This window comes from Silene latifolia, unplaced genomic scaffold (genome assembly GCF_048544455.1).
Source record: "Silene latifolia isolate original U9 population unplaced genomic scaffold, ASM4854445v1 scaffold_150, whole genome shotgun sequence".
NCBI lineage: Eukaryota > Viridiplantae > Streptophyta > Magnoliopsida > Caryophyllales > Caryophyllaceae > Silene > Silene latifolia.
The window spans coordinates 1-25,649 of NW_027413138.1; the positions used below are offsets into that span (position 1 = coordinate 1).

Below are 25,649 nucleotides of genomic sequence, written 5' to 3' on the forward strand. Positions count from 1 at the left end.
ATTATATTTGTTTTTGCGTAAATTGAAGTGTTGAGGACTCAATATGTGTTGACGATTTTCCTGACAGGAACCTGGAAGAGCAGAAGCTGACTTCGGCCGTTTTGATGCAAAAACAGTGGTAAAGAACATTTACATTCTGTTTTCCAAGAGCGAAATACCGATCGCTGAAGAAAACCAAGAGATAATGGACCTAGTCACGCCTTCAGCTCCCTTACCCCCTTGGTTTTCAGATGAAGATCTTGAAGTTTATGGGTCTTTGTACGAAAACTCGGGTTTTCAGACTGCATTACAAGTTCCATATAGGTATAAATTTCTACCTCTCAACTTCAATTAATCTTCTGTAAATTGCGGTGTGGCATAACAATATCAACTCACTCATAGAGTTTATCCCCGGTTAAATATTCAACAAGTCCCCTTTAAAACGGGATTTTCCGTCCGAAATTAAGATGAACTTTTTACGGTAAAATGTAACCATTTTTGATAAAACGTTACCAAAGACAATTTTCTAATAAAATGTGAACAATAACATTTTGTCAAATGGTCACTTTTTACTACAAAATGACGACATTTCCGTCTTAATTTCAGACGGAAAAGACCCATCTGAAATGAGAATTTGCCTTTAACCTTTGCTGGATACCTAAAGATTTTTTGGTTTACTGCGCACCATTTTTATATATATGGATGTTACGACCCTTACTTAGCCGATATTTAACATCTGAATTCTGAACTCTGAAGTTGATATTGGGTTTATATATAACCGATACCAACCAATACTAAATCAAAATGGTTGATACAACGATTATAATATTCTTATCTTATTAGGAAAGATATACTATATTGAATAAGGAAACTATATATTTAGTAATATTGTATCTTTCCTAATAAGATAAGAATATTATAATCGTAAGATATAATATTATTATCTCTAATAGGTAGCAGGGGCGCTAGCCCCGCTGAAAAATGAAAATTTAGTTAAATTTTCGAAATTTTTACGAGTTTGCCTTATGTCCCTACTCGTTCACCTCAGGTGAAATTTTCCGCCCCCCTAACAGTAAATCCTAGTTCTGCCACTGACTGGCTGATAATTAACTGATCATAGATTGATGTATAAGCATATACAGCTGCTATGATATACAAAAGCTATATTAACTGGTATTAATATTGAGTTGCATTTTCTGTATGTCTAGGTCCACAACCGAGACATATGATATACTAGATCCGATACTGAGACAACCCGCATTGCTAATAATGGGTAGAAAAGATTACTTCTTCAAGTTTCCAGGAATACAAGAGAACATTGAAAGCGGAAAGGTCAAAGAGTTTGCCCCTGATTTGACCATCATATATGTACCTGAAGGTACTCATTTTGTTCATGAACAGTTCCCTGAAGTAGTCAATGAGCTCATCCTTGATTTCCTGGCTGACCATCCATAAAAACTCGACATCTTTTTCGTTGATAAACATAGCTATTTGAATCTAGTGCTGTTTGCAAAAACTTTGTAAGATGATAACTTTGCCGTAAACATTGTAAACAGTTGAATAGAGGTTTATTATGATTTTTTTTTTTTCGGTGCGCACTGGGTAAACCCTCGGGTGTACGTGATAGCCTGCAAACCACGTATATACCACGTAAGCCACCTGAGACTCCGAGAGTGATAGGCTCGAAATCTATTAGGCATGAACTCAGGCCAAGAATGCTCCACAAAATTTTGTTCTTGGGGTGGCTTGAACCTAGGTCTCCTAGGAAATTCATCGTAATAGAAGAAGTTGTTTATCGAGTCTTCTAGCTAAGAGGAAATTCCCACTCCGTAATTTTTTTCCACTTCACGTAAAATGTTTTTTTTTTTTTTTTTGGGTTCAAATGAACGTACTATGTCGCGGGTAAGATTCGAACCCCAACCTCATACTTGGAAATTGGAACAAGAGAGTTTAACCAGATGAAATTTTGATGAAAATGCATTTCCTATCTGCAACCCAACGACCCCAACTAACTACGTGCTTGTGCTTAACCGAAAAGGTCTTGGTCTTGGACTGCCCAGCCAGCCAATCATGAATAGGCTAGCCAGATCCATGGGCCGTGTAGCCTATGTACATCTCTGGTTTCTTGCTCTTTTACTTTTCAAGGGAGCCTACATGATTTATTAATGGATATAATTATTGTCCTTCTATTATTATCATCTTTCAATGGTTGGTCGCCGTCCCTTGAAAAAGTCAGTGAAAGTCGTACTTTTGTCATAAATGAAACTTAACTTTTGTTAAACAAACACTTCGTATGAGGTTGACTCATTTCAAACTTATACCTCGTATTTTGGTATAGAGAGGAGTTGTTTTTTCAGAAAAAAGAAACAAAAAAAATAGTTTGGTTGTCATTTTTTCCGAACAAAATGTTCTAAACTCCCTACCAGTCATGGGTAATTGGAAATGCCTATGGAATAAAAATTATACATTGACAATCAAACACGTTTGATAGATTCACATGAATTGTTAATTGTAAATTAATTCACATGATTTGTATTTTCTTAGGTAATTTTATTACCTTAATCAACAAAGTGACACCTTTTTATTGAGTGAACCAAACGCTCCCTCTTTAGTCTAGACCGTTAAATTCACCATTATTCCTCAATAACCCTACACCAAAAAATGATCAGGTTTGATCCAAATTTCTCCAATCTCATAATAACCTTCTAACTTGACTCGAATTTGTGTTCTTGCAAACTAGAGACATCCAATTATCCAACCCTACTAACCTACAACTAGAGTTGGACATCATTGCGAGCTGGTCTGCTCCACTCACGGGACTTCCCCAGTTCCCCTCCACTCCCTCCAGCCCGGCACCTTGGCCAACATGGCTCGTATAACCTACCCGAGTCGGTCTTGAGTTGTGATTGGTAAAGGCCGGCCCGATCACTTCCCCACCAAACCCACTAAGCCCGCTAACAAACTGGGCCGGTTTAGGGTCACCTCTTCCTCAGTTCGACCCGCTATGGCCCCAACCTCCCATTCTTGGCCCGAGGCGTAGACCGGGCCTCCTCCACAACAACCCGGCCCACCCCGTCCAATCCACCTAACCTGGCCTACCAATTACCTCTACCGACGACTAACACAATTCGCCCATATTTTTTTGTTTATGAGTCTCCCTATATTATACTCCCTCCTATTCATTATATTCTTCCCTTTATTTTTTACCCAAGAAATAAGGAAATTAATTTGGACCACACAAAACACACTACCCCACATGCCATTGAATTTGAACCACACAAATCAACCCAAAAAAGAAAATAGGGAAGAAAACCCGAATAACCGAATATGAAAATAGGGAAGAATACCTGAATAGGAGGGAGTAGTAGAATAGAAAAATAGGTGGAAGTCGAACCAAACTAGAAGTGTGGAACCTAAACCAAATCGTAACACCACTAGTCACAAAGAAGATGATAATTTAATCACAAGAAATAACAAGGTTTCTTAATTACGACCTCATTATAAAACCAATAAATTCCTCCCACCTCAATCACACAATCCCTACCTCATCACCTCAGCTTTTTTCCGGAGTTTCCCATTTTACCCCTAGGGTTTCTCATCGCCTCCCCCTTTTCCCTCTTTTAAATCGCCGATTAAATTTCACACAATACAACTCAATTTCAATAAATCGATTGATTACAGAAAACCTAATTAAAATCTTTATATATCAATCAACCAATCAATCAAATTACGAAATACAGGACTTAATAATCAATCAATCTATTGCTTCGATCGGTGTTCTTCTTTTTTCTACAGATCTGATTGTAATTTCTGCGGTTACGATTTACAAACCCTAATTTTCACCTCTTTTTGATTAGATCTGTGTTTTTTATTAATCTTTGATTGATAGATCCTTTAGTTGAAATCTGGATTTAAACACAAGAAGACCAATTGATTGATTATTTTGATTATAATCATCGTTAGTAGTAGCAGATCTAAAATTCTCGAGAACGTTCGGGTTTTGGTTGAGACGGTCTTCTCACATAAACGATAATTCTTTTGATATTTTTTTAGTTTCTCATGTTTTTTAATTATAATTATTGGTAATAATTTCTAAATCTGGGTTTCTAAAGGGTAAAATTGGATAGAATTAATTTAAATTACTAGATTTATATAAGAAAAGATGATGAAAACGGTGTTGTATGATGGGGAAAAAGTAGTAGGAGAAGTGGAAGTATACGTCGACGACAATAACAAAAACCCGAATTCATATGGATTAGTAGAATTGTTGAAGAAGGGGTTGAAGATTAAGGGATTATCAAAAGGAGGTGAAAGATGTCATCCTCTTGCTGTTCTTTATACAATTTCATCACAATCATACGGAGTTTGCTTCAAATTGATCGAGTTGAAGTCGTATTTTCATCCACAACAACAAGAAACGCAACTTTTTGGTTTGCATTCCATCTGTCTCAAAGAAAACAAGGTAACGCCAACATGACCTGGATTCAAATCCCGTCAGCACGAGAAAAAACTTTAGTTATTTGTAGTTGTAGCTTAGCGAGTAAAGACATAAGGTGACAATGAAGTTAATTTGATTGAATATGAATATTTGCAGATATTAGCTAGCTTAGCTCGTAAATACACGACAGACATGACTTGAGATCGAATCAATTAGTAATTTATGAGTTTGAGTTGAGATCGAATCAACTTAAATGAAGTCAACATACAATTAATTAGTAATTTAAATTAGTTTGCTAAGTAATCTCAAGTATATTGACCAACTTAAATGAAGTAGTATGATGAATAAGAGTTGTGATTTTGAGAGTTTTTGGAGTAATTTGAACATGGGTTTTGACCATTGACATGAGTTTTGAACTGGGTTAGTTGTGGATTGGATGCTGGACACACTAGATGAACAAACATGCCTGGGATTTGTTGATCATATAATGTAATTTTTGATTTATATTGACTAATAACCTAAATAATTGAAGAATTTGATGAATAAGAGTTGTGGATGTGATTAAAGACCTATTGGAGTAATTTGAATTTATGGGTTTTGGCCATGATTCGTGAACTGGGTTCGTTATAGATTCTGAACACTCTAAATTAAAGAAACTTGTGTTGGATTTTTGTAACATTTAAGTGTAATTTGTGATAAAAATTAGAGTAATCTTTAACTATATGGACCAACATAAAGTAATATGATGAACAGAAGTTGTAGTTTGGAACTTTCGGAGCAATGTATATAAGGGGTTTGACATTGACATGAGTTTGGAACTGGGTTGATTATGGATGCTGTATTCACTAAATGAGCCAAAGAGAAGAGGACTTTTATTATCTAATAAGTCTGCATAACATAGCTGATGTGGACATGGGTCTTGCTTAATGACATGAGTGGTGAACTGAGTCATTTGAACTAACTTAAGTGGTGTAATGTTCAATTTAGCTGGTACTGATGGAGCTGTATAGATCTGGACTTTTTCGGAGTTATGTAAATTTTGGGTTTTGACTTTGTCACTCAAAATCAGTCTATGTGTTTATTGTACATGAACTGTGTGCCATCTTTTGCAGCAGCTCCTTCCCTGATATAGTGCTATTAACTGTCACATACTGTCTTCCTGCATACAGCAAGTTGTTTGGATTAAAATTATTGATTAAATGATATTATAATGACATACTCTAATATTATGATTGCAGACTATAGTTGTGCCCTTTGGTGATGAGGAGATTCATCTTGTGGCGATGCGGTCTAGAAGGATGAATGGTGGAACCGCTTGCTTTTGGGGTTTTAATGTTGCCCCAGGGTTATATGAAGCTTGCCTTGGGATGTTGAACCCTAGATGTCTTGGCATTGTTTTTGACCTCGATGAGACACTGATCGTTGCAAACACGCTGCGTTCATTTGAGGATAGAATTGAGGCTTTGCAAAGGAGACTTAGTCTTGAAACTGACCCGCAACGTATTGCAGGCATGACGGGTGAAATGAAACGTTATCAGGATGACAAATCTATATTAAAACAGTATGCGGAAACTGATCAGGTAGTGGACAATGGGAAAGTTCACAAAATTCAAGCAGAGGTTGTTCCAGCGCTCACTGACGACCACCAAACTATTGTTCGCCCCCTGATACGATTACAAGATAAAAACATAGTTCTTACTCGAATAAATCCTCAGGTTGGTTTTCTGCAGAATTTGCCTGAAAACATGTATGCTATTTTTTTTAACTGTTAAGGGTGAAACGACTCTTTAGAAAAAGAGCAAACCCAGTGAATAAGAGCGAATTCTAGCATAGTTGCATACATGTATACATATGAAACTTGTGAGTTTATATCTCAAATGTTTTCATGCCTATAGGTCTGTTAATAACTTGGGCGATTTTTGTTATAGGCGTAAGCTGTCCTTGTTTGGTGATGTTTTAATGTTGTACATGCTCAGATACGTGATACAAGTGTTCTTGTGAGACTGAGACCTGCATGGGAGGATCTACGCAGCTACTTAACTGCCAAAGGTCGTAAACGATTTGAGGTTTATGTTTGTACAATGGCTGAAAGAGATTATGCTTTGGAAATGTGGAGGCTTCTTGATCCTGATTCTAATTTGATAAATCCAGCCGATGTTTTAGATCGTATTGTGTGTGTTAAGTCTGGTAAGAGTTAAAATAATTGCAAGTAGAGGATGTTCATGTTGATGAACTGGAGTTTTGTTATGAAATACAGTCACATTCATAGTTTTTTGTTTGTCTTATAGGATCAAAGAAGTCGCTTTTTAATGTTTTTCATAATGGCATCTGTCATCCCAAAATGGCTTTGGTGATTGATGATCGTTTAAAGGTGTGGGATGAGAAAGATCAGCCTCGAGTGCATGTTGTTCCTGCATTTGCTCCATATTATGCACCCCAGGCCGAGGTATATAATATGCTCCACCTGGTCACAAATTTCTTATTCCATTTTCCTTTTGTTTTAAGAAGTTGTAACTTCATATTGTAGGCAAACAATGCTATTCCTGTCCTCTGTGTTGCTAGGAATGTAGCATGTAATGTTCGAGGTGGTTTTTTTAAGTAAGTTTTCGAAACTTCTTTGTACTGTGGGAAATATTTTTGCCTTTTGGGAGTACTGTTTGTGCATTAACATTCTTTTACTTGCAAAAGTTTTCTCTCGAGTTCTTGCTTATGTTTGTGTGCTTCATATTTCTTTTCTTCTGGCATCATCTAACATGTGGTATTTGTCACAGAGAATTTGATGATGTTCTCTTGCAACGGATTAATGAAGTTTCTTTTGAAGATGATCTAAAAGACATCCCTTGCCCTCCTGATGTGAGCAATTATTTGGTTTCAGAGGTATTCTTCTCTTCTAAGAACGACAAGTCAAAGACGGTCTTCTGTATCTTCTCAGTTACCTGTCTCTCCTTCAGCAATATGCTAATAAGAATGTTTCGACTTACAGGATAATGTCTCTGGTTCCAATGGTAATAGAGAACCGATCTGTTTTGATGGAATGGCAGATGCAGAAGTTGAAAGAAGGCTGAAGGTAAGACTTTTATGCCCATTCTGTAAAGCTAGTTATACATTTTCTCTTCCTCTCTATGTTTTGTTGTTCCGGGCAGTCCTAACACAAGTTTGTTACTATTACTTCAAGAAAATTAGGCTCAAGGTTGTTTTTTCCATATTATGTTTCACAGGAAGCGACTTTAGGATTAACTTCTGCCCCTTCACTCTCACCTCTTACAAATGTTAATCTTGGTCTTGCACTGGCATCTTCTCTATCCTTCACTATGGCTGCTCCTCCCACAGCAATCCCTCAGGTTACTCCTCAAACATCAGTGACACCTTTCAATACCAACGTGTTCTCTCCAGTAGGACCTCCAGTTAAACCACTAGGTAGCATTGGTTCTCCGGAGCTGGGCCCGGGCTTGCACAATTCTACCGCCCCAGAAGAAGGGGAAGTGCCCGAATCTGAGCTTGATCCTGATACGAGGAGGCGGCTTCTCATATTACAGCACGGGCATGATGTTAGAGATATGTTGCTGAATGAGGCTACGTTTCCTGTCAGACCTCCACTACAAGCACCTACTATGGGCCCTGTTCCTGGGCCTCTGCCTATCGCTGGCCCTGGTCCGGGCATCGGTCCTGGCCCTGGTCCAGTCCAAGCTCCTGGTCCTGTTATGCGGATGCAATCACGAGGGAGCTGGTTTCCAGTTGAGGATCACATGAGCCCGGGACCACTAAGTCGACCATTGCCTAATGAATACCCAATTGGTCCCGATTGTGCACAATTTGAAAGGCAACACCCACCTCCTTTTCATCAAAGAATGGATAGGTCTACTCGGCCAGATCGATTTTTTCCTGAAAGACAGAGACCTCCTAGGGAGGTAAATTTGTCTTTGCATTTGGCTATTGCCTTGTGGCTAAAATCTTTGCTTCTTAAGTATCTACAGCAGTATTTTCTTTGTCCCACCTTGATTGTCACAGTAAAAGTGTGTTAATGTTGAAGATACATTTTAGAAGAAAAAAAGTTCTGTATTGCAGAAGTCAAGTGGGACAGAGTACTAAATGCTTATTCGTTGTCATATACTGCATTGCTACCAATATTATTCTAAGCTGAGTTTCCTCATCTGCAGGCTCAAAGAAGAGATGACAGACTAAGATTAAATCACTCACTACCGGGCCATCAGTCGTTCAAAGGTAATCAGTGAGTCAAAATTTAAATTTTGTCACAATAACATTGATTGGCCTGAACAGTAGCAGCACTGCCAACTTATTGGAGGACTAACCTGTTTGTTAAAACACAACTTATTAGAGGACTAACCTGTTTTTTTCAACTTCTTTGTATAAATTTTTAAATTGTAAAGCATCATTATTGTTTGCTTTCATCTGATCTTACCTGGTTAGATAATTTGCAAGACTCGTATTTGTTTTGAATCCTGGTAAAGTGCATAACTTTCTAAGTGCGTTTTTCCCCTCGATTATTAGGTTATACATAACAATTGCCTGAACTCTGAATTACTGCTTTAAATGCACCATCATAGTTACCAATTGTTCCCTTGTTTTGAATCCTGGTAATGTCTTTCACAAGGAAGATATTAGTCTATAACCATGGCTTTGGGTAGGTAATAATTAATGGTCTTCGAGAGTGGGACATTGGAATTAAGTAGCCTTGGTCAACAGAAAACAGTTGGGGTCTTGAAGGCTGAAGCATATGATAGAGGGTGGTTAACTATGTTTAGAATGTATGTATGACTATGAGACTGCGGGTTTGAATTTTGTATGTGATAGCTAGACAGAGGGATCCATGTCTTACCCCTTGGCTTTCTCTTGTTGCTCCTTTTAACTGTGGAAAATCAGTTAACGTCAGTCAATACAATTAAGCAACAGTAGAAGGTATTTTAGTGTTGAAAGTGTTTCTGTTGATCCAAATTTAAACAATTATCCTGGCACACATAATTGTTCTTGCTTGTGGTCCGGCCATTGGGATAGTTTTCACTTGCTTTGGTATGGGAAGGATACTTTGTATTGATGGGGTACAATTATCATTGGAGTCCACAACGTGTTTTGTGGAAGTAAAGCTCTTTACGGTTGTACGGAGTATATATTATTATTAAGCATCAAGATCAGACATTATCATAATTCAGAACACTAGTGTGATTGATATAAAGTTTTGAAATCCACCGCCATGTATGGAGTGTGTTACTCATAAAATGCTGGCATTTGAATGCTTACGTTAAGCCAATTTTTTTTGTAAATCAAGTTAGCTTCAGAGGATGAATTGAATATGCTGGATGTAGCATTTAATGATTTTTTAAATTAATTATGGATAATAAAATTATTAATAACAAAGCCTTCATGCTTAGTACTGTGTTTTTTACTTTCTTTGTTCTTTTGTGTTTATCCTAGGTGGCAGCGTTAGAAAGGTAAAATTTGATGCAACACAACTGTTAGAGTTTGCTCCAGACACCTGCCCCCCTGTTGTAGATGCCCAAGTTCAACACCATTTTTTCCCGTGGCCTAGGCGAATTTCTAACTATTCTGCATTTTTTGGGCATCGACGAGATAATTATAGGCCTTAGTTTGTCTACTTAGGTTTTTGTAAGTAGGTGTGAAATTTTGTTGTCATAATTATTCTTCAAGGAGGTATTCCAATGGTGCTTCTGCGACTTTTGAGAAATAAAAGAAAATTTGTTACTTGTTCAAACTGTGGGTAATCATCCTTTTAGGTATCTTTTAAGAGATCTTTTTGCTGCTATTGTTGCTTAATTGGAACGGTCAATTTCACAGCTAACCGATTGAAAATTTTGTTACTGCTAAATTCGTATGTCTTCAAAGGGTCCGTTTACTTATTTCAATGCTCTTGAAATATGCTGGTTTTACCACAACCCGGCTACATAGTGTTGTTGCTGAAACGTTGTCAAATTACTTCTTGGATCATTTGGTTACCTTCATGAAATGGGTTCAACCTAAGTAGTAATCCATATTGATGATCTTGATATCTTTTTGTCATGCGTTGAGATGCACCAGGACTCTAGTAAGAAGTTTCAAACTTTAATGGTTCTTAAAGGTGCTGCTTTCCGACTATATGTAAGATGGAGCGGTAGCTAATTGGGATCTATCTTTGTCCCGCTTGACCATCTCCCTCAACTCCTCAAGCATACTAAACATATTAGTAGCAAAGGGGCTTGTTAGTGTGACTGATTATGTTTAAGCGGCATTTGGTATTAACATCTGTTTGTACTGAAGGTAAAGTCTATCCTGATTATGGTAATGAACAAATAAAATGATGGTGAGAAGTTCTTTTGACTTGGTAAGCTTCTGTGTTATCGATATTGTTTGTATGTTGGCAAGTGTGATATACAAACACATATCGTATGTGTTCTTCTGACTGAGTTCATTGGTTGGACGACCAACATTATTGGTCTGCTGGTTGATGAATGAAGAACTGTCTACTGCCACAATTGTACTATAGTCTCTACCCGTTAGGACTAAGGATCCATGCTGAAACTAGTGTAAGCATGCATTCATTGAAGCTTTTGCTCTATTTTTCTCCACACATGGTTGAACTTATTCTCTACACTGGCGCGAGTTATCTGAATAGACTTGGTGTAAACTTTATGCAAGTTGACTTTGTGCCAAATGTGATGCTGTTCTGGTGGGTTGAGCTGGTTTTATCATACTAAAAGTGCTCATGGGATCTTTTCTTCTTCTTGTTTTAAATTGTGAACCACCTTTTTGGGTTTCTTTGCTATAACTGGGTGTTGGTTCTTGTACTTTCTCTTCAACTGCAACAAATAACGTACTCCTGAAGTGGAGATGATGTTATTGGTTGCTCCCAGTTGTGGCATCATAGAAGCAACTGTTACGGATCTTACCTTGTTAAGATTGTGCATTATGATCCTTTTATGTTTTTATTATATAATTATGTTTTGCAAGAGTTCTAGGGAGTAGGGACTATATGGCAAGCCCATGCTCTTGATGTTCCTAAATTGAATGATCACTTCAAGATTATTAGCACTTATATTTTTTTTTAATTCTTGTGTGTTATATTCTTGGAAGTATCTTTATTCTTCAACCATAGACTTTCATTAATGCTATCTCATTATGCTTCAATGAACTTGTAAGGATTGCCTGTTCATTTGAGCTTTTTTCTTGTTTAATGACTCATGATGTACCTCGTGTACTGTTTGCTTTGAGATATATCTCTCATTTTTTATGTCTTAAGCTTCTGTATTCTTGATTAGAAGAATAAGCCCTAAAAAACTTTATGTGTCACTTGTTAGTTGTTATGTATCTTCTATTAGTTCTGTAGTTGCTTTTGTGATCGTGTCTTGATTTGCATGTCAGTAGTTAGTTTGCGTGGTATTTTATATTGTGCGTCTTGATAAAAAAAAAGCATCTGCTGTAACTTAAGTCATGTAATACATTCTTCAGTTTGAGTTTCAGCCCAAAATGTGAAGTGTTCCTTTATTTGGCAAGTTTTTTTTAGTTATTAGTCCGTTCTTCTTCTTTGTTGTAAAGTTTTGGTATTGTAAACTTTTCCTCCTGTCTTCTAAACTAATTCTTTTTCTGCAATAAATTGTTTAAGTTGGTCAGGTAATTCATTCATACTTCATATGTTCAGTTAGGCATAGGTAAATTTCAGTATCTGCTGCATCACCCCTGAATATTATTGTTCCTTTATTGTGCAATTTTCTTAGTTTGCTTCGTAAATGTCAAGGGTTAAATACTTCTTTATTCTTGTCTTTTTCAAAGGTGATAACTTCCCCGTAAGTAGTTCATCAAGCAAGAAGAATTTGGAAGTTGTGTCCGAACGGAGCAATACATTTCCAGAAACTCCTTCTGGTGCTTTGCATGACATTTCAGCAAGGGTTGGAGCCAAGGTAATGCTTAGAATGCCATTAAGAGAGTTGGTAGCTTCGTTTATCCAATTGATTACCGTCTATATTTATTTGTGTATTTATCTGTTCTGTAGGTTGAATTTAGGACGCGCTTGGTCCCTTCTATCGAGTTGAGGTTCTTCATGGAGGTGAGCCTTTCTTACTTGCACACACACACACACATTTTTTTTTTGACTGTTCACATTGCCTTTTTCTTATCATCTATTTTTTTCAGTAACTCATCTCACACTACTTCTCCAATTTATTCCTTACGTTTAGTTCCTTCAAAATGATTATATTAACATTTTACTTATTACACTGCTCACTGCTCCGGTTGCTAGGATGTTTTAATCATTCATAACTGAGATATATTATTAGTTTTTGCATGATTTGCGTAGCCTTGCATAGGGGTCCTAGATCAATTCAAATAAATTCAAAATTTGCCTTTCACATGCATAGCTGGGGAAAGGCCATGTATCTTACTGTTTAAGTTTGCAGTTATGGACTTGTGACGTCTCATTGACTAGGAGACAGACCTCTGAGTTATAGTTTAACAGTCTTATCATCTGTGAATATGAAATGCGAGAAAATGTGCTGAAGTTGATAACAGTGTAGTTGAAACCCACAGGGTGCTTAGAATTTCCGTCATCTTACATTGCTGTAGTTTTGTCAAGTTATATTTTTTGGAGTTCATTTGACTTATCATTTTGTTAGTTATGAACTTATGATCTTAATGGCTTTAGTAGCCGTTTCCTTTTCGTCACGGCAACATTATTGGTACGAGCCTGTACAGCATACAGTTTGAATATTAGTGTGCCTTTTTGTTACAAGAAGTTATTTTAATATTCAAAGTTGCTAAGTAAGGTGCTGCTTTTAAGATAAAGCTTGCCTTTGTAGAGGCAGTCTTTTTAGGGTAACTAGATGAGAGTCTGTCCATTGCTTATGATGTGCATTTTTATCTGTATCTTTTTTTAATTATCTAGTAGAAAACCCTCCTGTGTAGTTTAATTTTTCTCTGGACTGTGTGTATGTGCCTGACTCATCTTATGAAGGTGTGGGTTATGTGACTGATTTTATTATGTATGCACAAACTACTTAGTGGTATCTACGATATAAAACCTAATCACTTTGGTGGTTGTCAAGTTCTTTTGTTAGAAGGCTGCCATAAAATGCAATCCATTGCATGATCATGCTAACTCCGTTGTATTTAGTCTTTTCTTGTCTTGCCATTAATTTTGGTATGGAATATCGCTTATGCAGGCTTATTTTGCTGGGGAGCGAATCGGAGAAGGAACCGGTGTTCAAAGAAAGGAAGCACAAAATCAGGCTGCAGAGGCCGCTTTGATGAATTTGGCTGGTGAGACCCCCTGCCTGGATACTAAATAACTAAACAGGAGTATATTTTTTTTTTCTGTGCTGCCTTCTTAATTATCCGCTAATATTCTTGGGAGCTTAGTATATATCCTTCATTAGTTTGCAATTGCTCATACTACATAGTACATACTCCCTCCATTCCAGTGAGGCAGTGACTCAATAAATAAGCCCCAATCCGCAAATTCCCCTCGCAGACCATATGGGACATGAGTAACTGAAGACTTGGGACATCATAGTAATTTATCTACAAAGTCCATGCACTGATTTTAATAAAGTTATGTTTATCTCAATTGTTGTACACGGATCATGTCTGCCTTTTCAATCTTCTAATTAAAAAACATGTTGCAATTGTTTTGAAAACATGTCAAGTGGCCAGTCAGTCTCTATTAAAAAGTAAATTCATTTCAAAATTTCACATGATTAAATGACAAGTGATAGGGCTTACCACAAAGGAAAACCTCATTTACATAAGCAACAATTTAAGTGCGTCATTCAAGTAAAGGGCAGGAGATGGGACTTCTTCCTATGTTGTAATAGTCTAACCAAAGCCGAAGTCAATTACAAGCATTCAAAACATGCTAAAGAAGTGATCACTTCACCTTCTTTCCTTTTCCTGATTTTGTGGTGCCCTGTGAATCTGTGATTATGTTTTGACGGGTTCCATGTATTTTTATTCTCTTCTGTCGATGCTGCTTTAGCATGGTGATGCCGTAATGCTACGAGCCTATGATCAATACTCAGAAAATTTCACATGATTTCTCGTACCCTTAGCATTTTCTATTAATGATTCCGAGATTATAATCCACAGATCGATACTTAAGCCACGTGAAGTCAGATTCTCCGCAGAGTGACATGACTAAGGGTCAGAGTCCCAATAACATTAGACAACCAAGTGATTCACATTCTCCTGGTGATAGTGCCTTAGCTAAAGAGGAGATGATACCTTCAATTGAGCCAACAAAACCAGACTCTAGTGTGGATGACTCTAGAAACTCCACGAGCCCAGTTTCAGCTCTTAAAGAATTGGTAGGTGCCAATAAATTGTATTCATACTTGTGTTTGTTCTGACAACACTTTTTTATTACTCTGTATTATTTTTATGCTCGACTTGCTGATTGTTATATATTTGACAGTGCACGAGGGAGGGTCTAGGTATTGATTTTAGAGCTCCATCTCCATCTACTAGTACCATCCAAGGAGATGAAATTTGTGCAGAGGTACTCAATATCAATTTATGTTACTTTCATATCCTGGGATATTGAGCTTTTGATGTTTATTTATAGTTTAGTCCTAAATAAGTACCAAGTGAAAATGTGCTTGGGGAAAAGTATTAACCTGAAAAATCAGATGGAGGTGTGACTAGAAATGTTGCAATCATTTCAATTACACTGGAGTTCTTTGGGTAGAAGCTCAGTTGCAACTTCCCCTCTATAAATTATTTTCACTTTGCCCGAAATACCCTCTTTGCCTGAAAAATACTCCGTAGCATTGTTAGCTTTGGCTTGAAACTCTATATGTCAACAAGCAACAACCCCCTTTATATCATCAAGTGATGATGTCTACCATCTAAACAAAATACTCACTTATGCTAATGGGTTTCGAAGTCGGGGCATGACTTTACAAACTAAGTGACTCACATTGGACTTTTAATTGTCTTGTTACTCCAAGGTATTAGTAACAAGCCATTGCTCATTATATCATTATATATAATGCAGGTGAAAATAGAAGGGCAACTTGTTGGCAAGGGAACGGGATTGACATGGGATGAAGCACAGTTACAGGTGTGAGGTTTTTCTTGGTGAAAAAGTCTTGTGCTGTATTAATTGGTATTGACAATTGACATTTTCTGTGCCTTGCTTTTCTTCAGGCCGCAGAGAAAGCTCTTTCAAGTCTCAAGTCCATGCTTGGTCAATTGAAACGTCCTGGTTCTCCAAGGTAAGTAGTTCTGTTTTGTTTTAAAGGGATTAAACTTTCTTTTTTTTTTTTCTTTTCCCTACGGGTACTTCATAACAAGATCTTAATGTCTTCCGCTTGAGATAGACAAGAATTATGTTTTCATCAATGTAATTTTGTATAAAGCGAATATAATCAAAATATTTTGGTGGTTTGCTGTTGGATTACGTTAAAATTTTTGGGTCTAAAAAAGTCACAAGAGTCAGTTTTGATGCTGACGGGTTTCAGACCCAGCTCATGAGTACCTCCTCCTAGTGGCATTAGCTAGCTGATATCTGCCAGTTGTTTAAATGTATGGGAAGTGCAGTTCTTGACTGTGTCTGAACTGCAGGTCATTGGAAGGGATTACCAGCAAACGATTGAAGCCCGATTATCCTCAGGTTTTACAGCAAATGCCATCTCCAAGATATCCGAGGAATGCTTCTCCCGTGCCTTGAAAAGTGGTGTGTATATATAACCTACAGAGTATTATTTTTCTCCTGAGAGTCGGTTTCCTGAAGGGGTTTAAAAACGATCCCTGATTTTCAAGATGAGCACAGTAATAATGGTTTCTTGTGTCAACGATAAGATATTGTAGTGATTGGAAATCGAAATCAGAGTCCCCTTTGAGGTTTTGACTTCCCCTGGATTTTGCTGAACAAGACTGGGATTTTGTCGGGATCCCCGATTTTCAAGATGAGCACAGATAATGTTTGCTTGTATCAACGGTAAGATATTGTAGTGATTGGAAGTCGAAATCAGAGTCCCCGTTGAGGCTTTGACTTCCCCTGGATTTTGCTGAACAAGACAGGGATTTTGTCGACCCTTCTGCATCCTCGGGGATGCTTAAGAGCGGATTTTCCTGTCCAGGCTGGGCATATTGGAGTCGGAGCCCCAGATTGCTGCTGTTCATGAATGTCTTGAGTATCAACCTCCAAGCGTTCAGGCGTCAGGTTAATGCACATCCAGGCAATAGATACTTTATTGCATTTAGGATGTTGCTGACGAAGAAACAGTCATACAAGTCTTGTTTCTTTGTACTTTAACGATTTAGGTATCGGCCAAGCTTGCACGCAGATGATGGGAAATCAACTTTTTGACGTGACAGAAAGCATCCAACTGTCGCTGCTTCTGGCTATTTCCTTCTGTTCAGTTCTAATTCGGCAAATCAAGTTATCAACAAACCGAATTTGGAGTTATCAACAAACCGAATTTGTTAGTCTTAGTCGACTCAGACCTGAATTTGTAAGGGTTAGGATATAGAACGGACAATGTGGAGTGCAGCAGATCGGAATTGAGCTGGTTGAGAACACACAAGTAGATGTGAAATGTTGTACAATAGTTATTACTCTGTATAAGAGTGTTGTATGATGTTTCGACCGATTAGTGGAAGCATATATTGCTCTTGTTTAGTTTTTGCTGTATTAATGTCAATTTTATTTCGTTTATCATTGGTACAAGCATGTGTAATCGCGTCTGATACTCCCTCCGTCTTAACCATTTGTTTATCTTTAATATCCCTCGTAAAGAATAGAAAAGGTGAATAAATGAACGAGATGAAAAGATTCCGCAATCCACCTATAACAAACAAGCTTTTACATGTGAGATCCTATAAGTTCAGTTTAATTCAGATCCTATAAGTTTAGTTTAGTTCAGTTCAAATCCTATAAGTTCAAATCAGATGAGTTTCAGACTTTCAGTCCAAAAGAACAGGACCAACAGGGCCTAACTAGATATTATTTGGCAGCAAATGTGGTACATGTGATGGACTCCACAAATTTTCATTTAAAACAGTAGACGGACGGACTGCACAAATTTTCATTTAAAACAGTAGACGGATTATCATATCACTTGTATATAATATATAAGATGAATATATTGCTTTTTATCTCAATCTCTGGCGATCATTTTAGTCTGTACATTTCATTGAAGAAACGATTTCTCGGCCTCTTTTGACTTGGTGTTTAAGGAGAAAAAGGAACATATATCGGATGTACTACCTCCAACTTTTTTGTTTTTGAGCATATATGTATTTTTTGAACTTATTACCTCAAAGTTTATTTGTTTTTGAGCATATTTATATTTTTTTTGAGCTTATTAAAGTTTATAAGTTAGATTTTAATTTTTTCCCATCAAAAGTCAAATTTTACTAAATTTATATGTAACTAGTTTAGATCCCGTGCAATGCACGGTATTTTAGATTGTATTAATATATAGAAATTAGCATTATTAATAATTACACTTTAAAGTTACTGTTAGAGTCTACAATATTGATGTGTTATATTAATTATTAAGATAGAAAAGCGAAAACTTGAGGACAATCTTATAACAAAAAATCAAAATATCATTACATTTACTAATTTTAATAAAAATTGTGTGTTTAGTGTTGTATTTTATGGAGATTTTCATATTTTATAAAATTACACTAATTAGTATTTCGGCCATGTATTTTTTAAATAAGAGACAAAGATAATTGTGATGGAGAAAATTCTTAATACAATAATTAAAATAAAAATGGTTAAAATGTGATAATAATAATAATAATAATAATAATAATAATAATAATAATAATAATAATAATAATAATAATAATAATAATAATAGTAAAATATATAGTAATCTTACAAACTGACATATATCATGTAATATAGCATACGTAAAATATATGTAGTCTAAAGTATTTAAGTGTAATATATTTCTCTATAAATATTGAGAAATAAGAATTACTTATATAAAGTAGGCCAACATTTGTATAGAATAAATAAAAGTTTAGGCCTAATATTTTAGAATAACCAAACCTATTTACTATTAAGGCCCAATTTGTAGTTGATGGTGATTTGAGCGGAAAAATTCCTAGTTTCACCTATTCATTTAGTAAATAGAGGATGTTTTTGAGTTTTATTGTAATATTTTAGAGCTTAATGTTCAAGTGAATAAACTCATAAACTTTATAGTAAAACTCATAATTTTTAAAACAAAACTCGAAAATTTTATCATAATGCTCAGAAACTATAGAATTGGTGGTAATACATCAGATGTATAATCCACTTACGGGTGATTAAGTGTACATATTCTCAATTTCTCACACAGTCACACACGATATCTAGTGTTCAAATTTTAACCCTCTTATTATTTCGAGATTTATCACTGCTTAATGCATTCTCAAACAAATTCATTTAAATATGATTGAGTTTGAATCTCGTTAGCATAAAAACCGTCCTTGTAACTTCTTTTATATTATGTAAAAATAAAATAAAATAATCTCGTGTAACTATATTAAAAAAAGAAACTATATCATGTGTCAAAATTAGACATATACTCCTTTTGCACCGGGTAATTTATTTATCTATTCCATTTTGGGTGTCTCACTCAGTTGTTTACCTTTCTCTGAACCGGCCTAGAGAGGGGCGGACTTGGCTGGGCCTGGCCGGGCTCACTTGCCTAGGCCCTGAACTGGCTGGGGGAGGGGCGGACTTGGATGGGCCTGGCCGGGCTGGGAGTATGTTTGACCCGGGCCAGGCTCGTGGTGGATGGAGGGCGGGCTGGGAGTATGTTTGACCTGGGCCGGGCTCGTGGTGGGTGGAGGGCGGGCTAATACGATAATACCCATAGAACTAAATTGGAGCCCAACGAAGAGGGAAAATAAATAAATACCACAACCGAAGACATGGAACACAATTATTTTGAACTTTGGCGAGGCTTATTATTTGATGAAATGTGTGATACAATGAAAGAAACTGAAAATTATTGATCAAATTCAAATTACACATGATAACGAAGTACAAGTGATGCAGAAAAACAGAAATTAAACATGATTAAGTCGGACCAATTATTCGCCCTCCCGAACATGCATATACTACTAGGCCACGGGACGCTAGTGAATGGCCGTAATCCAGGAGCGGTCACCTTTTTTTTTATTTATTTTTTTTAAGGTAGGTTTTGAAAGCACGGAATTGATTTCATTTTCATGAAATAAGTCAATTGACTTTAGTTAAATCGACTAACTTAATGTGGGCCCAAGAGTCCGGGTCTTGAGTAGCGGCTCTGAAACCGTGATCGATGCCGCTATCATTGTATATTTTACAATACCATTTTTTGGACATGCTGACTAGACCAAATGTATCGGCGGTTAGTCGATTAAGCCTGAACATCCCTCGAAGGTTGTTATTTATTCGAGGATCCTCATCTAAATCCGCCACAATCCAATCCTGGTCATTAACCCTCCAGAATTTCCCGTTGGAGACGTTTTTTACCGTAAGGATACCGTCTTTTGTACGGAAAATTTCTTGTTCAATTTGGGTATCCTTAATGTTATTGAACACACGTAGCTGGTATGGAATGCCGTTTGTAACCCGTGTCCCGAGATACTGGTTAGTCGACTGATGTTGAAATGCTACGCGTTGGGATGACTCAAACATTGATTTCCAGTCCAAAACATTGAAAACATCTCGATTCTTCGAGTCATTCTCTTCTGAGGATCCGACAATGAGGTATGAGTCGAAATTTGGGGCAGACCATAGGAGTAAATTGCAGCCATGGTGGACATGTTTGAGACGAATCTTGGTGGTATCGCCGTCTTGGACAAAGGTTGGTTTGAACAATGTACATGTCCAACTGTTTTGGTCTTCATTTGGTCTATCAGCTGATGCACTTATCCAGTACCTTTCAGGTAACCACCTGCAAATTTGATAGTATGATGCATCAGTTGGTCTATCAGCTGATGCACTCGAGCTTTTTTGACCCATAACTGACTCGATTCGAAACCACCAAATCCGAAAATGACTCGACAAAATATTACTCTAATTGAACCGAAAAGACTTAAAATGACTATTTCTCTATTTAATTGACCCAAAAATGACCCGACCCGAAACAGACCCGACCAACTTACCCGAAACAAACCCGAAACCCGAAAAGACCCGTATTAACCCGAAATCAATGAGAGACTTGATCTGACCCGACCTGAGTTGGCCCGACCCGAACCCGACCCAGTGACCCGTTTGCCAGGTCTAAACAGAGGGAGTATATACTAATAAGTGTCAGAAACCATCTCAACCAAAAGCTTAAGCTGATGGTTGGAGTCCCAAGATTGACTTTATACTCTAACATGCCGTTAACACGAATGCCCGTTGGGCTTGAAGTTTGGATGCAACTGCAGGACTCCCCAAGCCTAGTGCGAACCCGTGATCTTTTATTCACACTGACTCTGATACTATGTCAAAAAACCATCTCAATCAAAAACTTAAGCGAATGGTTAGAATTTCAAGATCGGATTTATACTCTAACAATAAAAGCATAAGTGTAACTGAAGAGAAGTCTCGAAATATGAAAACAAAAAACAAAAGAGGTCCATAGTATTTTGATCAAAATACACGTTTCATGACATTACTCGACTATCTTAGTTAGCTTTGCCATTTTAAAATAAAATATTTTCTCAATTCTTCTGAATGCAAGGATGAGAAATATGAAAAATTAATAAATAGCTAATTTATAATTTATAAATACGTCACTATTTTGTACTCCTTCCGTTCCGATCAATTGATATCCTTTGATTTTGGCACAAAGAGCAAGAAAAGAGGAAATGATCAATTATTAAATGTCAAGTGAAATAAATTGGGTGTAGATGATCAAATTGGTCATCAAGTTTATTACTCCCTCCACTTTCCTATTTTCACTTCATTTTCTTTTTTTTGGCAAATTATCTATTTTCACCCCATTTCTCTTCTTTCCTTATTTGGACTACCTTTTTCATTATTTAATCATTCTTTTCACCACACCTACATATCTTTTATTACTTTTTTCATTATTTAATCATTCGTTTTACCCCACTTGCAACTCTTTTATTACTTTTTCATTCTTTAATAATTTTTCTTAATATCAGTGTAAAAAAAATGAAGTGAACAAAAAAAAGTGGAGGGAGTATTAAAATAAAAATAATAATAATTGACTGAGACACTTAAAATAGAAAAAGAGTAGAGGACAACAAATAATCAATTGGAAAAGAGAGAGTGAAAAAGGTAAGTTACCTGGTTAAAAACTTGTTATTGTAGCGAGATTTGAGGTGAAAAAGATCATCCCCAGCTTCTGACTTGACAACCTCAATCTGAATGTAAGGATCAAGCACATTATCAGTAGAAAACTGCATAAGATCGTGTGTAACAAGGTTTGTATCTTTTTGACATCTTAAGTATTTTTTGTTTGACTCTGATTTCAGGCAAATGATTGATGGAGCTTTTAGTGCCATCTTCTTCTTCTATATTTCTTACACTTGTTGTATATATAAGTTGCTTACACTCTTTTTGCTTTGATGAATGAATTTATTCTGGCTAGCTGCTGGACTATTTATAGGTAAACCTCATATAGAGGATCCTTATTTATTTAATATTCTATGTATTCACAGTCATCTGGTTAGTGAACATAGAAGGTAATGGAATATAAATATTAGTGGGTCTCAACCTTCATGTTAATCTTTTTATGAGATGATTTATTATTATGGTATCAAAATTAGTGTGATCAAAAGTTGCGGGTTCGGCTCCTGACAGCCTCCAATATCATATAAAGTGTAATTTTAGCATATGGCACGGGGAGCTTGTGCACTAACCATTCTTCAAGTCCGATGGGTATTCGAGTAAGAGAGCGTAATGTAGACCTGGCAAAAGTAACCCAACCCGATTGATCCGGCCCGAAAAGGCTGACTCGAGACCCTAAATTAACCTGATCCGAAACCACCATACCAGAAAATGACCCGTTAAAATCTAACTCTAATTGAACCAAAACGACTTAAAATTGTTTTTTCTCTCTTATTCATTGACCTTAAAATGACCTGACCGAAAATAACTCGACCCACATGACTCGAAATAGACTAGACCAACAAACCCAAAACATACCCGAAATCTGAAAGACCCGAACTAGCCCGACCCAAACCCGACCCAATTGACCCGTTTGTCAGGTCTAGCGTAATGAAATATAAATATTAGTTGGACCGCAACCATCACCTTAAGGTCAATTCATGGACTATATAATCAGTTGTATAATGCTTATGATACAATTAGATATATAATCTTATTTGTGCCTTAAGGTTTTAATTGAGATGATTCATCTATCACTAATTATACAGTTAGTCTTGCTATAGACGGGTATATTCGTCTATTGATATAGACGGGTCAAATACAATGAAAGTGGTGACATTTTTTGCCCCCACCACCCCACTTGTTGTTTGTCCTATTAGAAAAGTGGTATTGTATTTGGCCCGTCTTTCATTATAGACGGATAGTGTCCGTCTATAATGAGAATTTGTGCTAATTATATCACGCTCTTAGTTTTACTCATTACACATACTTTTTCTAAATTTCCTTGTTTGCCCTTTTTTATTTGTGGTTTTGGCTAACTTTAACTTTTGTGTTTCTTATAAAGAATAGCAAAACTAATAGGATATTATAATTTTCCATAAAACTTCATTTAATTTTTTTTTTCTTAATATGTGTCTAGTGGGTATAGGTTAAAAAAACTGATACATATATTATTAAATGATACTGTCTTTTACTCTTTAGAAATTTCTCATTTAGTTTAAGGTTGTAAGTGGGGTGTTGCGTTGGAGATATGTTGAGATATCGAATAATAATAAAACAGGTATATAATGTTGGGCCTCACCAATAAACTAGGAGGATTAATTTATTAACAAAAACTTGTTTAAAATAGACATAGGGCAATTGTAAAGAATAGGCCGAAAATAAAATCTGAAGCAGTATGTAAGAATTAGAAGAAGTATTTAATAACAACAATGATTATATTAGAAACAAACTTGACGCTTACGAACTAAAAACATTAAAGGGTCATAATTCTGTACTCGTGTGTCTCATCCAGGCATAGTTTTAAGTGATCATTCATGTAAAAATACGAACTAACCTAAGCCGCTTCCTGGTGTTTACACGAACCAACCAAATGTGATACTTCGGATTTTATAGGCAAGTATTCGACCGAGTATGGCCTACTCGGTTGAGTAGTGTGGATTGTGTAATCTGTTTGGTTACTGCCGAGGAACACTCGGCCGTGTATGCTGAATACTCGACCGAGTAGAGGATACTCGGCCGAGTATACCCTATACTCGACCGAGTATCCGATCTGGCGTGTATTATTTCAGCGGTTTGATTCAGGAGTAATTAGGAGTTATATAATTCGATAATCAGTTTCTAAACATCATTTACAAAACCTAATCAAACCTACGACACTCTAATCACTCCCAAATCTCTCCTCTGTGTGTGTGTGGGGACACCTTAGCAATCATATTCAATCCTTCATTCATTTATCAGTAAGTCTTTATCCCTATGTTGTTGATGGTTAATTCTAGAGTTGTCTTTATTTAAGAATTGGGGGAATGAGGTTTTGCAAATTGTAATTGTGTTATGTGATTATTGTTTAGGCGAGGACTTCGTAGAGGAGCTTGATTTTCATCACTGCTGATTGTTGCTAAGGTAGGGTTTCCCTACTCAGTTTCTGTTGATTGATTTAAGATGTGATTGCCTTGTGTTTATTATTATCTGCTGATCATCGAAGTGTTGGTGTTGTGGTGGTGGTTGTGAGGTTGTGGTGTTGTGGTGATTGTGGTGGAGTCACTTGAGAGAGTGGCTTCACACCCTAGTTCGCCTTCCGTGGAACCCGTCACGGGAGGGGATGTGCACATTAAGGGACAAGGTTATCGCTCGTTGATGAGCGGGATTTAGGTGGGGATTGGCTGCGGTCCCCCACTGGCGGCGAGGATTACCTGTTGCGATGGGTAATCTGGCAGGGCTACGTACTTCGGTGTGTAGTCGGTTATTGTGTGAGATCGGGAGACCGAGGTTGGAGGAAGATCAGCTGGTTACTTGTGCGTTTGTCTTATTTTGATTGAGCAGTACTGACCCCAATGTTGTTTTGTGATATCTACGGTGATTCATTCGGGAATGGTGAGCAGGCTGTGCTTTTGGTGAGCATGGGACGGTCATGGGAGAGTCGTCAAGCCAGATTTCGCATCACCTTTACGAGTCTTAGTATTTGTTTTGTAGTTATCAGTATTTGGATTTTCATTATTGGATTTTAGAACATTGTAACCTTTTTACATTTACAGTATTTTAATAAGTGTGTTTGGGACAATTGCTTTTGATATGTACTAATCTCGGACAATCGAGATGGTAACAGCCTTTCATGCTAGGGTAGTCCTGGTAAGTTACCTTGGTATGAGGGGGTGTTACATCAGGACCATGTAAACCACACAAATAAACTTAGGCTAGTTTGTGTGGTTTACATGAAGTAGCCTTGGCTCGTTTGCGTACATCACTTGAAGTGGCCTAGCCAGTTCGTACTTTTTACAGAAAAAAAGGACCTCATATTAATCACTTTTCCAGTTCCATTAATCTAGTCATAAATAAGAAATGTGAGCAAAAAAAATTCGCCCCAATTGGACATTTAAGCGCAAAAATATGACCCTAATTTTATCAAGCATCATTTTTTGTCCTCATAGATAGCGTTGTTATTAATTATCGTTAATTCAATTTTTTTTTCTCAATTCATCGTTAATTAACATATTAATTTAATATTACTCTTTCACATATATGATTTACTTAAATCATGTACGAGTATTCTGCATTTACCCTTCTCATTTTTCCATTTACCTTCACTCATCCTTTCTGCTCTACCTTATGGAAAAAAATCACTAACACCACCCACCACCTCCTCCACCGTTAACCCCCACCACCCTAACGTTCCAACCGTTGCTAACACCCACCACCAATGCGCCTTGCATCCCCCTTCCATGTCACCGCCTTGCCACCTCCACTTCTTCCCTGTCACCATTGCTCTCCCAACAACACATATTAGAAAATCAGATTCTAATTGGAGAAAAAACAATTAAATAATTTTAATTCAAACACAATTAATTGTTGTTTTAATATAATTACAGTAAACTGCTCTTATATACCTTAACAAATAACAACTCTCCTTTTCATAAGGTTGGTATTATGTATTACTTGGAACATTGCAAAAATGGATTG

At 36.8% G+C, this 25,649-nt stretch overlaps 3 protein-coding genes across 3 annotated transcripts; 2 read left to right on the top strand and 1 right to left on the bottom strand.

Moving 5' to 3' along the window:
• The first annotated feature begins 54 nt into the window (after positions 1-54).
• On the top strand, positions 55-1,562 carry LOC141637849 (epoxide hydrolase 1-like). The gene is made up of 2 exons (XM_074447270.1): positions 55-303; positions 1,188-1,562. The coding sequence occupies exons 1-2, from the start codon at positions 185-187 to the stop codon at positions 1,432-1,434; spliced, it is 366 nt and encodes a 121-aa protein (XP_074303371.1). The 5' UTR covers positions 55-184; the 3' UTR covers positions 1,435-1,562.
• Positions 1,563-3,464: 1,902 nt separating this feature from the next.
• On the top strand, positions 3,465-17,078 carry LOC141637834 (RNA polymerase II C-terminal domain phosphatase-like 1). Its single transcript, XM_074447254.1, has 17 exons — positions 3,465-4,441; positions 5,656-6,132; positions 6,394-6,604; positions 6,706-6,863; positions 6,945-7,015; positions 7,189-7,294; positions 7,401-7,484; positions 7,636-8,325; positions 8,575-8,638; positions 12,197-12,324; positions 12,417-12,470; positions 13,582-13,678; positions 14,504-14,721; positions 14,829-14,912; positions 15,411-15,476; positions 15,563-15,630; positions 15,980-17,078. Exons 1-17 carry the CDS (start codon positions 4,142-4,144, stop codon positions 16,083-16,085), a joined length of 2,982 nt encoding a protein of 993 aa, XP_074303355.1. The 5' UTR covers positions 3,465-4,141; the 3' UTR covers positions 16,086-17,078.
• A 2,526-nt stretch (positions 17,079-19,604) lies between these two features.
• On the bottom strand, positions 19,605-21,868 carry LOC141637844 (uncharacterized). Its single transcript, XM_074447265.1, has 2 exons — positions 21,651-21,868; positions 19,605-20,304 (listed from the first exon to the last, which is right to left on the bottom strand). Exons 1-2 carry the CDS (start codon positions 21,866-21,868, stop codon positions 19,605-19,607), a joined length of 918 nt encoding a protein of 305 aa, XP_074303366.1.
• Between the last annotated feature and the right edge of the window lie 3,781 nt (positions 21,869-25,649).

What these genes read in the sequence shown, in the direction of transcription:
- LOC141637849 (XM_074447270.1), top strand. Translation starts at nt 185, where the DNA reads ATGGACCTAGTCACGCCTTCAGCTCCCTTACCCCCTTGGTTTTCAGAT. An exon ending in GCATTACAAGTTCCATATAG is followed by an intron (nt 304 to 1,187) that starts GTATAAATTTCT and finishes CTGTATGTCTAG; the next exon opens with GTCCACAACCGAGACATATG.
- LOC141637834 (XM_074447254.1), top strand. Translation starts at nt 4,142, where the DNA reads ATGATGAAAACGGTGTTGTATGATGGGGAAAAAGTAGTAGGAGAAGTG. An exon ending in TTACTCGAATAAATCCTCAG is followed by an intron (nt 6,133 to 6,393) that starts GTTGGTTTTCTG and finishes GTACATGCTCAG; the next exon opens with ATACGTGATACAAGTGTTCT. An exon ending in TATTGTGTGTGTTAAGTCTG is followed by an intron (nt 6,605 to 6,705) that starts GTAAGAGTTAAA and finishes TTTGTCTTATAG; the next exon opens with GATCAAAGAAGTCGCTTTTT.
- LOC141637844 (XM_074447265.1), bottom strand. Translation starts at nt 21,868, where the DNA reads ATGGCACTAAAAGCTCCATCAATCATTTGCCTGAAATCAGAGTCAAAC. An exon ending in AATAACAAGTTTTTAACCAG is followed by an intron (nt 20,305 to 21,650) that starts GTAACTTACCTT and finishes TCAAATTTGCAG; the next exon opens with GTGGTTACCTGAAAGGTACT.